The sequence below is a fragment of the Xyrauchen texanus genome, chromosome 36 (assembly GCF_025860055.1).
Source record: "Xyrauchen texanus isolate HMW12.3.18 chromosome 36, RBS_HiC_50CHRs, whole genome shotgun sequence".
NCBI lineage: Eukaryota > Metazoa > Chordata > Actinopteri > Cypriniformes > Catostomidae > Xyrauchen > Xyrauchen texanus.
This window is the reverse complement of record NC_068311.1, coordinates 34,230,069-34,247,974: the sequence shown is the minus strand read 5'-3', so window position 1 is coordinate 34,247,974 and position 17,906 is coordinate 34,230,069. Positions and strand designations below refer to the sequence as shown.

Sequence of the window (17,906 nt, the reverse complement as noted above, 5' to 3'; positions counted from 1 at the left end):
CTGATCACTCTTCTGGTCTTCGTAAGTTTTGACAAAACTCCTCACATCTACTTAGCAACTATCGGCTCTCTAGGTGCTCTGCACAGCTCTGTGCTCCACGCTGAACTCCACAAGTTATTTGACCTTTTTTGATCTCTAGAAAACAGGTACATTATGTGTTATTACTGTAGTTGTTGTCATTTTTATACAAGCAGTAAAACTAGATAAAAAAAAATCAATAAAAAAAAAACATATAATTAATAAGTATTTATGTCTTGTTTGTTTTAAAACACATTTAAAAAATCTGCCAGTGCCACATAAACCATAACGAAGTCTTAATATTTTTAGTTTTTTTGCCTTTTAATATCATTTGTGTTTTAACAGGTAAATGTTTTGTATGTAAGAATGTTTTATGCAGTGCTCAAAGTTTTGAAAAAGTGCCATTTTTACAGTTACTTGTATAATGTAAGAATTAATTTACCAAATATGCCAACCAAGAAACTTCTCCTCTCCCAGGTAAAGGAACATTTGTGTAAGAGTTCATCATGTGTACGGGAAAATGTGCTAAATGCACCGGCGATCTTCTGTTTCCACTTGGGCTTTTAGCCATCGTTGCCAACATCTTACTGTTCTTTCCCAACGGTGAGGTGTGGAGGACCGAGGAAATCACAGAAAATATCTGGTACTTTCCTGGGGTCATCGGAGGAGGAATATTGGTGGGTTTTTAAACAGGGCCACACCAAATCTGTCCCTACATAACTTTGAAGATTCCCACCAGATGCCATTTGTCCCTTTAATGTTAATTTATTAAAGATTTTGGCTAATTTGATCATTTGTTTCAAACAGTTGTTCTGGACAGGTTTTGGTTCAGGACTGAGATTTTACATTGGCCATCAAGGCAACCCGACAAAAATGTCATACAGTCTTTGGTCAAACATTGAAATGTATTATTATTTAAAGGATTTCAACCTGTCCATGATGGAATCTTTCTAATTTGACAAGCTTTAATTAATAGAGCGCAACAGTCTGGTTCTGGAAGTAAAAATCCCATTCATTTGTTTCATAGGTGAATTAATTGATAATGACTTGTAAACAGTTTAAGACCTACCGTGAGCTCCGAGGTTGTTAATCGATGGTATAAGCTTCTGTTGAAGCCATTCATATTGTTAAAACTTCATATTTAATAGTGGAATTCCTGGTGAAGAACTACACTACCCATGATCCAGCTGAGAAAGATCCACCAATCAGAGAATCACAGCTAACAAAGCTCACCAATAGAGCTCTGCAGTGACCGCACACTCCAATGATGCACTGTGAGCATTCGAGTTGCTCTACCTACAGTCTCAAACTAGCTATATAGGATTTTATATATCTTAACATTTTGCAATTTATGTTAAATATTTGGATTCTACACTTATAATCCCATGATTATTTACTTTAAAACAATAGTTTTGTATATTTACATTGTTTTTATTTGATTACATCATTCTCGAAACTTCATGGGATTATAGTTCATTACCTAATGAAAGATATTATATTGTCTTGTATATTTGTCTTCTTTTCTGATTTTCAAATACTTTTTCAAATGAAATGTTGAAATGTTGTGATTCACATCAGAGCTGGTTGGTTTCGTTCCTGACTTTTATGAAAACCCTATGGAAAAAATGAAAGGGAAAAATACTTCTGGAACTGTTGCACTCTATTTACAGATGAATTTGCATAATTTTTGATTGGATGCATTACCTTTTCTCCTACCTTTTATATATTGATAATCCTATATATTTTTCTATCTTAAGCATTGTTTTTACCTCCTGTCCTGCCCAGAACCTACAGTACCTGTGACCCATCAGATCGCTGTTTTCAGCTATCAATAACAGTGTACTACTCTCTGAATTTGCATTCTTTATGTGCATGTGTCAGGTGTTTCTGCCTGCTTCAGTGATACGAGCAGCAGGGATGGAGAGGAGCTGCTGTGCAAACAGATGGGGGGTGAGTAACCACTCTCTGCATGAGTGTACATGTCCAAAGTTCAGTTGTGTTGAGCTATAGGATGGAATTTTTTTTATGTGTGTCTGTGGGATTGATTCTGTTACTTCATCGCCTTTTTTACAACTATGTAGTTTCAGCTTTCATCATCTCTGATGCTTGGACTAGGGCTATCAATCACTAAAAATTTGTAATTGAATCAATTACATGATATGCCAATTAATTAATACAATTATTCGAATAGGCAAAATAATTCAGATAATTAAAACGTATCACATTATTGTGGCAGATGAGTAAAGCGTTGAAGACAATACAAAAAGTTGCTTTAGAAGGCAATATATCATTTATTTTCATATTATTTAACAAAAGCTTATAATTGGCCTACAGTCCACAGCTATCCATTTTGTAATTTAATTCATCAATCAGTTAGATGCATAATAAGGGCTTTTCTAAGGACGAGTTAATGTACACATGCATCAGACAGATGGTTTTGGAGCATCCCACTTTGGTTGAGTCACGTCATGAACAAAACATTTTTAGGTTGCTGTGTCAAGTTAATAGTTTGAAACTCAGAAATACACGTCTCGACATCCCTGCATTCAGAACTGCACTCCGTCCAGCAGTGTTTAAATGCAAGAACGTGTCCTCATCTTGCGCTGTCGCTAGTGTCAAGCAAGCCTGAGTGTGGTTTATTCTCTGTACAACTGCGTGTTGTCCGTTCAGCTGGAGTTTCGCTTACTGCCCCCTGCTGAAAACTTGGCACTTCAAGTTTGAAGTGCTCCGATGGCAGGAATATTCCTTACTACGGTCCGGGGACATGATTGATTGCGTTATTTTATTTAAACCATAATTTGTCGCACTAAATTAACATGTTAAATCAAAAGCTCTAGTTTTGACTTCACAAACTTCAGTTCAAATGAGTGGCAAAATGTAATGACAAATTAGTGACGTTACACAACAAGAAACCATTCTTCCAAGTTTAAGTGATGACATTGAGAACACTGTAATTCACTGTAATTGATCTGTTAGAATGTAATAATCTTTGTAATGTTAATAAGGGGACAAGAACTGAAGGTGCAGTAGCCCCTATTGTATCCATCATTATTATTATTATTATTATGCATCTCCTTCCTAATGGGAGTCTATGGCAGCCCATAGAACCATATGTAGGAAAATTATTACATTTGGCAAACTGATAGGGATGGTCATGAATAGACACCACACACAATTTGGGGTCTCTAGGACAAACTCTATAAGGCCACTTCCATGTCAAAAATCCACTTTTCTCAGAAAGTCATGCATTAGAAATGTGTGTGGTTATGGAGATTTTTGTATTGTGCTTACTGAATGGAGCCTGGCCTTTTCTTAATCAAATGTTGATCCGCATCTTTGTTGAAAAGTTACATATCACGTCGATCATGATAAAAGCTGTGCTCCGCTGTGATTCCTCTATGTTTGGTATGTCCCTTTGTTGACTGTCAGTACTGGGAAAGTGAATATGACATTGAACTGTGGAATGGAAAGTTGTGGGTTCAAATCTGTCTTGTTATCTATGCTTGCTTTGTGATATCTTTGGGTTGTGCAGTGGTTGCCATGCTGGTGCTTGGCCCCATAATTGATGCTCGCAGCTATATTTAGAGACAAAGTACCTAAAGTGCAGTGTCATTTATTGTATCCTTTAGTTATTAGGGGCCAAGCATTAAAGGTGGTGTGTTTTCGATAGTATTATTACTATTATTATTATGGGCCAAGCACTAAAGGTTCATAGCCCCTTTTGTATTCATTAGTATTATTATTCCTCCCCAGTTGGAGTCTATGGCAGCCCATAAAACTGTTCTTACATAAATTATGAAATTTGGCACACTGATAGGGGTGGTCAGGAATAGTACCCATAGAAAATTAGGGCCCTCTAGGACAAACTCCATAGTGCCACCACCAGTCCAAAAATAGAATATTATTTTGTATGTATCTTTTGAACTGTTTGTCCTAGAAACAAAAAATCAACAATGACAAAAAATATTTTTTGTCTGATTACCCTCCTCTTAATGTTTCAAATGAAACCCCATACATTATAACTTTGCGCATTGCAGTAGATGCCATCTTGGATAATGATGTTTACAGTTTAAATGTTTCACATCTTTCAAACTTTGTCCACTTTGTCAAAACAATGGCACAAAATAACCTCAAGACTGAGCCACACAGAAATGATAGTAAGGAATTTCGATTTTCACTTTTGTTTAAACGTTACGGCAGCGCAAAGTTAACAAGGTCGATGTAAAACTGGATGTGTGGCTGTATCTCTGCAACGGTTTGTCTTATCTAAACTACAACTTGGTATGCTTCATCAGGACCATGATATGAGGGTACAAGCAAGATTTGGAGACAGCACGACATATGGGTCAAAATATGAAAAAAAAAAAGTTATGGGTTATTGCCCATAACTCTGTATGTCTTAAAATCAAGGGGTTGTTGTCTGTGTATTCCTTAGGTCATGCGGATTTCCACGATACTAGTTTTTCCCATATAGGCTTTACTGCCATTCCATCATATTAACATTTATTAAAAAATGTGATATCTTTTAAATACATTGTCAGATTTCAAAGAAAATTGGTATGCATCGACATCATGTCCGTATTTGAGCAGTTTGCAGACAGCTCCACCTATAGTTAAAAACATAACCCATACTTGTGTGCTGACTCTAACCTCAGGAAGTCTATTTGCCACTCAATGGGCATGTCAACTGAATGCCTCAGTTTTAGAGTTGAGGTTATATCTGAAGATCTTTGTATTGTTTACTTAATAGTTGCAGGTTTTATCACAGATCATTTCTGTTAACAGATATACTTCTTGTTCTTCTTGTCTTGTCTTGTTCTTCTGATATATATATACGGTAGTGATATATTTTGAAAGGATTGAGAAGTTTAGAGACTGCATCACAGTAGTGCAAAAGAACATGGTTTGTTTAGCATGGTTATCATGCTACATGCCATGATAGCTTAGCATGCTAATTGGTAAGCATGCTAACTGTTATGTTTTATGTCTTTTAAGGCTATTTGATCACAACGCTATCCATAGGTCAACATTAGCTTAGCATGCAAATCGATTAACATGCTAATCAGTTAGTCTACCATTTTGAATTTTTTATTTTATTCAAAACTTGGCGACTCTCAGATTGGTATGTCTCTTCAGCAACTGTAAAATCTGTGATAATGTTGTCCAACGGTATGATGCACCACACTTGGTGAGAGACCAGATTGGAACAATTGGGAAAAACGCTGAGTAATTCCAAAATGCCTCACGACCTGTTTGTTCTTTCATTCTGCTGTGTTTGATATCAGCCATTTCAGCACTCCATCCTTTTGAACACTATATAAATTTAAAAACACTTTTTTGGTGACTTGTGAAGTATTGTGGGGTTGCTTTGTATGTCAAATGCTTGCAATGTGTTGTGCGTACTATGGTGTAATGCTTGCCATAGCGGATATTTTGAATTCTGTTTACTGAATGATTGCTGTACTTTTCCCCAAGCAAATTTTTATTTTCCCCTTTGTTGAAAATGTACATGAATATAAAGTTGATCATGGTAACATCTGTGCTCGACCATCAGTCCACAAAGTTCGGTATGTCCCTTTGTTACCTGGCAATGCTGTGGCTGTGTAATATAGTGGAGAGCTCACTGAACTCTAGAATGGAACATTGTGGGTTCAAATCCATCCTGGGATGATGTGATTTGTTTTAGATTGTACCTTAACAAAATGTAAAGAAAATATAAAACCAGCAGATGCTCCCAAATAATACATGGATCTTAAAGTAATCTTAAAGAAAATGCAAAGCTACCTCAGATGTCTTTTTATCATCCTGGGGGATGGTCTCTGGTTACAAAGCGGACCAATCACAGCTGTTGTTGTCTGCGAAGACACGATGCAGACTAGCGTAGGTTTGGTGCTGAAGTATAAATTGGCCTCAAGCTACTAGCTTGAAAGCTTTATGTCATTTTACTGGTGTTTGTGTGAACGTGTGTTTATGTGTTTCAGATGATGCTGTCTGTGGTGATGTCTGTATTGGGTGCAGCTGGAGCGCTTTACTGTATGATCGTTTCCGCCGTTGGCTTGCAGGATGGTCCTCTGTGTGATAAAGGAGACGGGAACTTTATCTACCCCTTCTTAAACTGGACTGCAGAGTAACATTCAAATTCATGCCTTCTTTATGCTTTTGAGTCATATCAAAAATAAAAAAACAATTGAGGGCTCTATGGGATATGAATCCAGGAACTGTAGCACCCCATGTGCCATATAGTTGACACATTGGAGAATTTTCAGTAAATATATTTCCAAAGGTGATATTGACATGGGTTGTTACCAACATCTGGTGAAAATGTCAAGTAATCCAAACATACAAAGAAACCAAAACAAATGTGCTCATTAAATTAAATTATGTGTAATATTGTGAAATGACACAAGGAAAAAGTATTGAACACGCTTACTGATATTTATTTAATACTTTGTACAAAAGCCTTTGTTGGTAATGACAGCTTCAAGACGCCTCCTGTATGGAGAAACTAGTCGCATGCATTGCTCTGGTTTGATTTTGGCCCATTCTTCCACACAAACAGTCTTCAAATCTTGAAGGTTCCGTGGGCCTCTTCTATGAATCTTGATCTTCAGTTCTTTCCATAGATTTTCAATGGGATTTAAATCAGGTGATTGGAAACATAAAAAGGAAAAAAGTGCTCAAAAACCCCAGACACGACAGCACCAACTGCCGTCCTTCCTTCCGTACTCGAACAGTCCATGCACGCCTAAGAGATCCCTTGCGTCAACTTTGCCGTCGGATTACTTAAGTCTGGTGTTTCTATACAAATTTTGTAAAACAGAATAACATTGCAAAAGATCATATATAAAATAAACTCCAGTCACTAGGCGGACTTAGCACAAAAAAAAGCATGCAGATTCATCAAACTGTCAAACAAATATTCAGTGAGCCAGTCCACTCAGCTGCAGCATGAGTACCACAAGATGACATACTCACTCCATTGACTTTATGAAGGACATCACTTGGTGTGGGCATGTGAATGTTTTACATCCATCCTTAGCATCTATTCTCAATTTGGATTATCAGTGCAAATGCGACATTCCGTTGATGTAAAAGTTTCACGTTTCACTCTTGTCGAATTTGCAGTTCTAAGAACGCCTTCCTTTACACCTCACCTCACGTAACACAAAATTTGTCCGGAATTGATCAGGGCCTGCCTCCCTCTGCAGATCACAGAGCAGGAACCCTGTGAGTTCGCTCAATTTCCATCTTATGTCCTACCATGTTGAGCAGATTCAGAAGGAGCCCATCCAGTAAATATCCATTTATTAAACATGCATAACATTCACTACTCTACAAGTATTTCACGAGTCACCCTTTTATTCTTCCTTTATAATGCATTTGTAAATTACTTATTAGTCATTAATGAACCTGTTAATGTGAAAATGTGTCATTAACAAACAAATTGCCCTCATAAAGATAAATGCAGCTGACAATTTCTACAACCTAAAATGTAATCTCATGAATTTAAAGGAGGTGTTTAAGGATATATTGAGGATTTGTTTTTTGTTTTTCTCTGTTCAGTGAGAGTTACCTGTTTAATCAGACGTTATGGAACGAATGTAAGAGACCGCAGAATGTGGTGATGTGGAACGTGGTTCTGTTTTCAATTCTGCTAAGCATCGGTACTGTGGAGGCTGTGCTGTTACTGGCACAGGTAGTTAACGGACTAATCGGATGTCTGTGTGGAACATGCATGAACAAGAATCAGGTATGTCAGAATCAAGTTTACTCTATACTTAATAAACTTTCATTTGTTTGTATGTGACCTGCAGATCATTAAGAGGGCAGCATCAAAATGTGTTCATTTTCTAGACATGCATAGCACCAAGATAACCAACATCAAGATAATGGATTGATCAAATAACAACTCAAGGTCACAATTCACCCCATAATCGATAAAAACAATTGTAAGAAATTATATTTTGTAAGTCGCTTTGGATAAAAGCATCTGCTTAACAGCTGTGGCTCGTCTATATGGGCAATTAAGGCAGAGCCCAACCTAAATATTCATCCACTTGAAAACATAGACCCATACTATAAACTGCCAATAATGTAATTTGTTTGCCCTTAAAAGTGTTCAAAATGCTGACATGTGTATTTAAAAATAGCAGGCCTATTTTTATTTGAGTTTCTATCCTTTTTAACATTGAAAAGTAGCTTAAAGCTCCGTTACACCATGTTTGATATAAATATACAAGCATGTGAGGCAGAGATTCTGCTTCCATCCCAAACTCCACAGCTCCCTTCAGTTTTTCCAATGGAAATCTTTGGTCAAATATGGTACTTCAACAAGCCCGTATTAGCCGCATTTCCACTATCGGTCCAAATGAGGGCGTGCTAGTGCAAGCCGGGTCCAGTTGCGTTCTCACTGTCACTTCCGGGATTTTATCGTGGTTCCTCTGGGATTTCTCGAGGCCAGCGGCCAATGGCCTTTGGCCCACCGATTACGCTTGGGCCAAATATGGCCAAACAGGGATTGAGGTGAGTTTAATGTAAAAGTCGGAGTTTAATGTCAAACTTGTCAGGATATGTATCCGGCGCACAATGTTAATGTTAGGAAAAAATTGATTTAAAAATGCGGGCACAGTACAAATCCTTTAAAACACACAATGTAAAAAGCGGTGCCCAAAGAAAAAACTTTCCATGGTTTGGTGAACTTTCATAGGCGGTGCGCTGGGACATTGTTCCACTCTTAGCGGAAAGAACACTCGGGACACCATGGCAGTTACAGGTGATGAGTTGTTATCACTTCAGTATAAAATCGATATTCTAGATAACATGATACCTCAGCTTGAGCGTCACTCTTGCTTGTGAAATGGGGAGGTGTGTGACGTTGGTACCAGGGCGGCGTATTAAGGGCGGGTTTTAGGTCAACACTGTGGGGCTTTTGGCCCGATGGTGGGGAACTCAGTGTGATTTTGGTCTTGCGGCTTGAGGTCTGAGGCTATTTATATTACATATTAGTCATTAATGAAATGGTTAATGTGAAAATGTGTCGTTAACAAAAAGAAATTGCCCTCATAAAGATAAATGCAGCTGACAAACAACTCAAGGGGGCATAGATTTTATAATAGGAATTTCTACAACCTAAACTGAATCTCATGAATTTAAAGGTTTTTGAGGATATATTGAGGATTCGTTTTTTTGTTTTCCTCTCTTCAGAGAGAGTTACCTGTTTAATCAGATGTTATGGATCATGTGTTCAGGGCTAGGGCTAGCCAGTTGATAGCCCTGGCTTGGACTGGCCCGACAGTGGAAAAGTGGCAATTGAGACCCTTTGGGGCAGAAATAAATCTGCTCATAAACATAGTGCCAAACCAAAGGTAACTTTAGTATTAGTGCGCACTAACAGTGTGACAGATCCCGAACATGGCAGGCACTATCGATGAATGTGTGTAACAGTGTGTAATTTCTATTGCAAATTCAAGAACAAAAAATGACCAACTTGGTCCTGAAAAGCCAGACATAAAAAAAATAGTTGAGGAGAGCTCTGCCCCACCTATGTCTCTGGTCATGAGTCGCTACTGCTGCTAAATTACTAACTTAAAATGTAAATAAAAGACATTTAAATGTAAGGGGTGGGGGAGGGGGGTTCATTGTCATGACTATAATTAAATATAATTTTGGTCCCTTGATCTTGGGGTGAAATATGTCCTGGACATTTTCTTGACAGGTTTCGTAAAATTCACACTGAATACACATAAACACATTTGCTTATGTTTCAGCATGCACCGATGGAATGAACAGCAACCGGCACACTCCAGTATGTGGGATCTGCTCAATAATCGAAGCTGCCCACTCCTTGCCAATAAAATGAACACATTGATATCCTCACAGAATCAGAAATGTTTGAAATCTACCAAAGTTTCACAATATTCAAATGATTAACATCATTTAGAGTTTTTGTAAATTATGTAAAAAAAAATGTTCTTCTATAAGTGCAACTTTGTTAGATAATGAAACTACAGAAGATCAAAATAACTTTCAAAATTTCTACGTTTTTGCCACTGAATGACTAAGTTTTTTTATTTCTGATAGCTTTAATTTGAAATGTATCAAAATATTGCCTCAAATATTTTAATTTGGACATTTGTGTTGAAGCATGACTTTTAAAATGTTTTGCTCTTATTTCAAATAAAAGTGTTTTGCTGTTTCTGTAATTTGTTCAGAATCAAATGATGTGTACAATTGTTCTGTTTTTATTACAGTATATTCTGTTATTGACATAAGAACCAATTAATCTGTAAATACATGTTATGCAGGACATTTTTCAAGCTGCTTATACATGATAACTATTTATTTGATACCCAAGTAGTTTTGAAAATAAAATATTTATAGTTAATATTAAAAGTTTATAGATTTTAAGGTGCACTCAATAACTTTTGTCTTTCTGTCATCTTGGACTTGTCATTGTAGAAATGTAGTATTCACAGTCAGTCATGATTACTTTAATCAATGAGTGAAAGTGTCCAATAACAGGACGGTTACTGAGACTGAGTGAGTAGTGTTCACTGGTCATGTGATCTAACATGTGTGGACCCTCTCCATGTAGAATAAAACAGCTTTTATAAGGTTACTGATATGACTCCAGTCTTCATTTTAATGTGAGTGCTCATGAATTCCTACATATATTACAAAATTACAATTAATGTCTTTAGAAGTTAAACTTTTTTTAAGGAGGAGAAAATGACTGAGTGCACCTTTAAAAGGCTAAATGGAGACTAGAAGGTCATGGGAAACTGTACTACACAGTTGCTTCCAGTGATTTTATGTAACCTTTTTTTTGACACATTCATGATTTCTGTCCTCTGCTGTCAGATGTCTGATCTATTTGTTTTTAGTTGTCATTTTTCTAAAACTTAACCTATAACACTCACATGGGAACACACGTGTATACATGTGCAAACATACATATCAACTATTTATTTTTACAACAACACAGAAAAAGATATACAGTAAGACATGTAAGACCAATTCATTAAAGATAACAAACACAAAAACAAAAATGTACCAGCACAGTTTTACAATTATTTACCCAAAGGTAGAAAAAGGGAACACTTGAGGGGTACCCTGCCCAAGTGACAGCCCTAATACCTTATACTTTATTCTGAGAATGAACTTAACCAAGACCAACGTCAGCCAATCAAATAATTAACAGAGGAGCAGGTGATAACACATGGCAGGCACTATCGATGGAATACAATTTGACTGCGTGAATGAAATGAGTAACATGTATTTTCATAAAACAATTGCACAAATAGACATCCACTCACTTAGTACTTTATTAGGAACCCCTTTAAAACCGACTTATTCATGCAATTATCTAATCAGCCAATCGTGTAGCAGCAGTGCAGTGCATACAATCATGCAGATACGGGTCAGGAGCTTCAGTTAATATTCACATCAACCATCAGAATGGGGAAACAAAAATGTAATCTCAGTGATTTCGATCTTGGCATGACTTTTTGTGCCAGATGGGCTGGTTTGAGTATTTTCAGCCTCTAGAATTTACTCCGAATGGAGCCAAAAACAAAAAACATCCAGTGAACGGCAGTTCTGGGGACAGAAACACCTTGTTGATGAGACAGGTCAACAGAGAATGGCCAGACTGGTTTGAACTGACAGAAAAGCTACAGTAACTCAGATAACCGCTCTGTACAACTGTGCTGAGCAGAATATGAACAGATCAGATACAGACAAGGAAAAAGATGGAAAGATAGAGGGCAAGTGTAGAGTTATTTGTTTCTTCTAATGTCATCTGTGTGGATCTGTTTGTCTCAGAACACATAAATACTACTCTTGATCTGTTATTACAGTAAGTGTGTCTGTATGTGGGTTTAGCTATAGTTTCAGACATAATTGTCCCAAGAAGTGAGCTAAACTCTTCATTTGTGACATCTTGGAATGTCCTCAAATTGAAACTGATGCATACATAAAAAATAATTCAATACTTTTTAGCGCTAGAAGCCTGTGGTATATTGTCATATAGAGAGTCATGTAAACGTGTGCACACAAGGAATCATATTAATGCATATTATTATTATTACAGTATTATGTCTAAACTCTAATGCTTACAGTAGGTGCATTCTTATAACTTTTTTAACATTAAAACATTGATGGATATTTCATGTTATGTGAAAACGTAACAAGTAAACAAACAGCTAATAAAATATTATTATTATTATCAATATTTTATCATTATTTTGTGCTCATCCATCCACACTAGAGCTGATAACAGGGCTCAGAAACTAAATTAGATTCATATTAAATATAAATTTTAGAGACATTATTTGAGTTATGGGACACAATTAAAGGGATAGTTCACCAAAAAAAACTTAATTCTCATCATTTACTGATCCTCATGCCATCCCAGATGTGTTTGACTTTTTGTCTCCTGCTGAACATAAAAATAAGATTTTTAGAAGAATATTTCAGCTCTGTTGGTACTTACAATGCAAGTGCATGGTGGCCAGAACTTTGAAGCTCTGAAACACATAAAGGCAGCATAAAAGTAATCCATACGACTCCAGTGGTTAAATCCATGTCTTCAGAAGCAATGTGATAGGTGTTGGTGAGAAACAGATCAATATTTAAGTCATTTTTTACTATAAATCTCCACTTTCACTTCCTCTTTCTTCTACTTTGTTTTTGGCAATTTGCAATCATCGTGTATATTGCCACCTACTGGGCAGGAAGGAGAATTTATATTAAACTTGACTTGAATATTGATCTGTTTTTCACCCACACCTATCATATCACTTTTGAAGACATGGATTTAACCACTGTAGTTGTATAGATAACATTTATGCTGCCTGTATGTGCTTTGTGAGCTTCAATGTTTTGGATGCTGTTTACTTGCATTGTATGGACCTACAGAGCTGAGAAATTCTCCCAAAAAATCTTAATTTGTGTTCAGCAGTAGAAAGTCAGGATGAGAGTAAATGATGAGAATTTCATTTTTGAGTGAAACTTTTATCCAGACTGATCTCACAGTAAAATCAGAAACAGAAGGTTGACTTTTGTTTAGCTAAAATCAGTGTGTGCTTACTGAAATTCGAAATACTGCCCCCAGTGGCCAAAGTGGTAAGTGTTGTTGCACTTATTGGGCATGTGTGAGCTCCATTTTCTGGGTGAAATGTCCACGGAGGGGCACTTTAAGTAAGTTGCTTTTAGATGTACAGCCTGTAATACAGTGAAGAGGAATGCATATTTTATCAACTAAACCCCAACCTAAAGCCTAACCATCAGTGGAGTAAAAATTGAATGTTAGGGGGTAAATGCAACCTCCAAATTACACTCGTCACTGATTATGCGAATGTGATTACTTCCTTGCTTTAGTGCGGAGTGCGAAGCCTGGTCTCCCACACTGCTGACGCAACTGAACTCCGGTCGCGCCACAAGGGAAGATAAATATGCTGTAGCCGATGCAAAAAATGTTTAATGGGAGATGCCGCTTGTCAGTTAGATGGCATAACGTGGCCGATCCTAGGATGGCGGAACTATCGGAAACATACGCTGACTTCCCGTGTGATTATGTTGAGTGATCAGCAGATTTTTAAAATGACGTTGTCTCCTAGGTCCACAAGAGGGCGCAACGAATACATATAGCACAGTGTGAAATTATTTATTGCAAAGAACATACCTGACAAAAGAGCATTTCATTTCAATTAAAGTGCATACAATTATGAAATCAAAAGATTTTGAGCCAATTCATATTCTCAAATATTACAAAAGTTAAACAAGGAAAAAAAAAGCTTTGGTAGACAGTTCTATTTTAACAGCGTTGCACAGCATACCGTTTTTTTTTAATACTGTTTTTCATTAATTACAGTTTTATGTACAGATTTAACATTCCCAAATAGTTGTGGTTTTCACTAGTGGTATGCTAGACGCAGCGCAACACATACACTGATGAGCCAAAACGTTATGACCACCTGCCTAATATGCTGTTGTTCCTCCCCGTGCCACCAAAAAAAGCGTACAGCATAATAAAACTTTTATATTTTAAAAGTTGACTTGTTTTTTTTGTTTGTTTTTTTAACCTTGCTCAGAAATAAAAACAGCTGGATCATAAACGTCTGTCTAGCAAGTTTACATACAGTAGATTAACAATGGGAAAATAGTGCAGACGGATACAAATGACGGTTCTAATATGCATAAAAGGCTAAACGTATAACACTTTTTAGAATGTCCCAATGTTTAGTGGTTCAACACTCTTGCAAGTGCCAAAATTTGTCTGATTCATGACATGCCTTAAAGTTGATGTATATAATGTCAGTTTCCAAATAACAACTTAAATGGTTGTTGTTCTCTGGATCACTCGTTTTGGTAGTTTTTCTTTGGCATCTCGAGACCAGAAAAACCAAACAGGCAATTAGAATCATTCTGCCGCTGCCCAGTGGTTACTCACGAAACTGTGGATAAAACGGATAGTTCCGGTCCTGGATACGAATCAACGGCTTCATGATAAATCACAGCTCGGACCGCTTCACAGAACTTATATTTGTATCACTCCACAGCTCCATATCTGATGGTTATACTTGTTGCTTAGCAACATTGTTTACTGTTTACTACCAGTACTATATTTTCTGGAGGATGGCATTTAATGATTTTACTCACAAAATATAACAAAAATTTGTGTCCTTAATATTCTTATCATGTGGTGAAGCAATAAAGCACTCAATGCAGTGTTATATTGTGAAGAATGTCACAGCTTAAGGGCCTTAAGGGTGTTGTTAGACATGACGCCAAGCGTCCTTGAGTGGCTTATTGCTTAATATATATGTATATACATATTGTATATGGGTATTTTTCAGAATAGAGACAGAATTGGGTTGCTGGAAGTTTGGGTGTCATCATTACCACAATGACCTGTGACATGCTGGTGATGACGACTGACATTTTTGCAAAAATAAGACAAAAAATATCCTCATGGATGACTAGCAAGTCTAGCTACATGAAAAGAACAATCAATTAAATAAGTAAAAAGTCATCAAATTAATTTAAGTGAACATAAATAAAAAAAAATTGTAATGACGTGTAATAATATGTCTATCACTAAGAATAAAGAGTACATTTTCTCAGCTTTCTGAACATCAAAACAAGTCTTTTTTTTGACAGACATGTGCTCCACAAGGATCCAAGTAAACTTGATGTTGAAAAAACTTTATTTCAGTGCATTATGTAGTGTGTTGGTAATGACAGATACATTAAGGGACAGGTATAAATTAAAGGAAATAAAAAACTAAATCCAGGTGTATACTTAAAATTAGCTAATAATATGCTAGCTTAAACAAGGTTTAATTCAAATACACTAAAAATAGCAAATATATTTACATTTTATTTAGGCAGCAGAAAAGTACACAGCTCGACAGGCTTGTGTTTAAAATAAATTGTTAATTAAATCTTTATTAACTTTTTTTTTTTTTTTTTGCAATTTAAGTCATCTTTATTGCCAAAAAAAGGACACAAATCACAAGTGACTTATTATGTTTGTATATTGTTATGTATATTTTGATATGTAGACAAAATACAGTAGAGCTTTGCCAGGGGAAGCTTATAGGTCATTATATCGAGGAGGAGGAGCATATGTTGACCGTTTTAACCGCCTTTTTGTTGTTGGAGCCAGAAATCAAATGAATATATAAATGTACAACTTCATGGAGAAAAAGTACAAAATTAGGATTTTTAGTGCTGAATTTACATTTATGAATGTGAAATTTTGCCAACAGGATTAATAAATAGTTTCTTTACTTCACCTTCTATAAAAGCAAAATACAACATTCTCCCACAATAAGGCAAAGTTTTTATAAATATGGTCAATGATGAATCTGCTGAAGTTTTGCCAAAATGTCCTGGTGTGTGAGCAATACCAAAAGAGGTGCAAAACAGTTTCTGGGTGGACTTCACAAAAAGAACAGTTTGTATTGATGTCTCTTTTAAATGTAACCATGTAATGATTAGCAGGGTAGTGTCTGTGAATCATTCTGAACGACACTTCCTTCACCTTGTTTATTATCATGTATCTGTGAGGAATCATCCAAACCTTTTTCCAATCAATGTCATTTACAAATTGGTTCCAATAAAAAAATAACATTTGGAATAGAGACAATTTCTTTCTGAAACAAAGCACAAATTTTTCTTATGGAAAAACAGATTTTTTTCCAACTGGTGATTCAGCCACATCGGGGAGTGAGACAGAAGCGGAGGTCTGCCAGTGTTTCTAAAAAGCATGATTGTGCCTGATGGAATGGTGTCAAGTACAATTGCAAATTCTCTTGGCGTAACTGGAATACTACATGTTAATAAAAACTCTCTATAAAAGAAAAGTCGCCCCTCTCCATCAAATAGCTGACCCACCAGCAGAATCTGACTGAGTACCCAATTCTCAAAAAAGAGTCACTTGTTTTTATATAAAATATCTCAATATTTTTCAAATTAGATACCTGTGAGGTGAGAAATTATGCTTATAAATGAGAGACCATGCTAAAAGGACCTGCTTGTGAAAATTGGACAGTTTTATAGCGAGTTTGTCCACATTGTAGTTACAGTTCAAAATAAAGCTCAGACCACCAAAGCGAGAGAATATATAGTGGGGAACACTATATATAGAGACAGGGTTTTTAAGAAAATGCTTAACCCAATTAATCTTAAAAGTATTTATTGAAAAGTAGATTATTGAAGTCCAAAAAGTTGAGCCCACCAGATTCATAACAACACTTCTTTTGATATAATGTGTACAATATGTAAAATATCTTTACAACTTTTACTGTTTAGGTGTAAAGAGAGAGCTGCATATGTAAGCCGGGATATCCCATCAGGCTTGGTAAGTAACACTCTGCCTTTTAGAGATAAGTCCCTTTGCAACCACTGGTTCAATTAATTGTATTTTTTTTTAATGATTGGAGAGAAATTTAATGGACATCTCATTTTCTGATCTTTAGAGATAACAATACCCAAGTATGTAACTTCTGCCTTAAATCGGAATGTCGCAAATATTTTGTGTATTACAATCTTTTAAAGGTAACAGTTCACATTTATTAATATTTAGGCATAGACCAGAGGCCTCTGAAAACTGGTTAATTACTTGAATGGCGACAGATATCTGGCTTGCATTTTTTAAAAAGATTGTGGTATCGCCAGCAAGTTGACCGATGATGATATCCCTACCCGCAATAGAAATTCCTTGTATAACACTGTTAACGACATGAGTTGTGAGAATTTGTGTACAAAGTAAAAACAGATAAGGAGAAATCGGGCATCCCTGACGAATGCCCCGTTTCAGATTACATCTAGGGGAAGTAACATATTTCAGTTTGATAGAGCTATTGCCATTGATATATAAAGTTTGAATTGCTTTGCAGCAAAAAAAAATCCCCAAAATCACATTTTTCTAAAGTCAGAAAAATAAATTGGTGTTCTATTGTATCAAAAGCCTTATAGAAATCCAAGAAGAGGATGAAGCCATCTTCAGATATCAGGTCAGAGTAGTCAAGAATATCTAATACTAGTCTAATATTGTTAGAGATGTACCTATTCCTCATAAAGCCTGATTGTGTCTCATCTATAATTGTGTCAAGAGTTTCTTTAATTCTCCTGGCAAATATTAACGCCATAATTTTGTAATCATTATTTAGCAGAGAAATGGGTCTCCAGCTATCAATAAAAAGCATGTCTTTTCTAGGTTTGGAATCAATGTGACCAGCCCTTGAGTGAGGCTAGGAGGAAGGGCATCATTATCTATACTCTCCATAAAAACCTGTAGTAAAAATGGGGTTAAGTGATCCGAGAACGCTTTATAAAATTCTGCAGTTAAGCCATCAGTGCTGGGGGATTTATTGTTTTTA

At 36.2% G+C, this 17,906-nt stretch overlaps 1 protein-coding gene across 1 annotated transcript; it reads left to right on the top strand.

Annotated features, from left to right (window-relative positions):
* On the top strand, nt 1-10,603 carry LOC127629675 (transmembrane 4 L6 family member 1). The gene is made up of 6 exons (XM_052106880.1): nt 1-146; nt 496-695; nt 1,900-1,968; nt 6,000-6,145; nt 7,582-7,768; nt 9,786-10,603. Exons 2-6 carry the CDS (start codon nt 525-527, stop codon nt 9,801-9,803), a joined length of 591 nt encoding a protein of 196 aa, XP_051962840.1. The 5' UTR covers nt 1-146; nt 496-524; the 3' UTR covers nt 9,804-10,603.
* The last annotated feature ends 7,303 nt before the right edge of the window (nt 10,604-17,906 follow it).

Coding starts and splice junctions, on each gene's coding strand:
- LOC127629675 (XM_052106880.1), top strand. CDS start 525: ATGTGTACGGGAAAATGTGCTAAATGCACCGGCGATCTTCTGTTTCCA. Junction 696..1,899: donor TCATCGGAGGAGGAATATTG/GTGGGTTTTTAA, acceptor TGCATGTGTCAG/GTGTTTCTGCCTGCTTCAGT. Junction 6,146..7,581: donor TTCTTAAACTGGACTGCAGA/GTAACATTCAAA, acceptor TTCTCTGTTCAG/TGAGAGTTACCTGTTTAATC.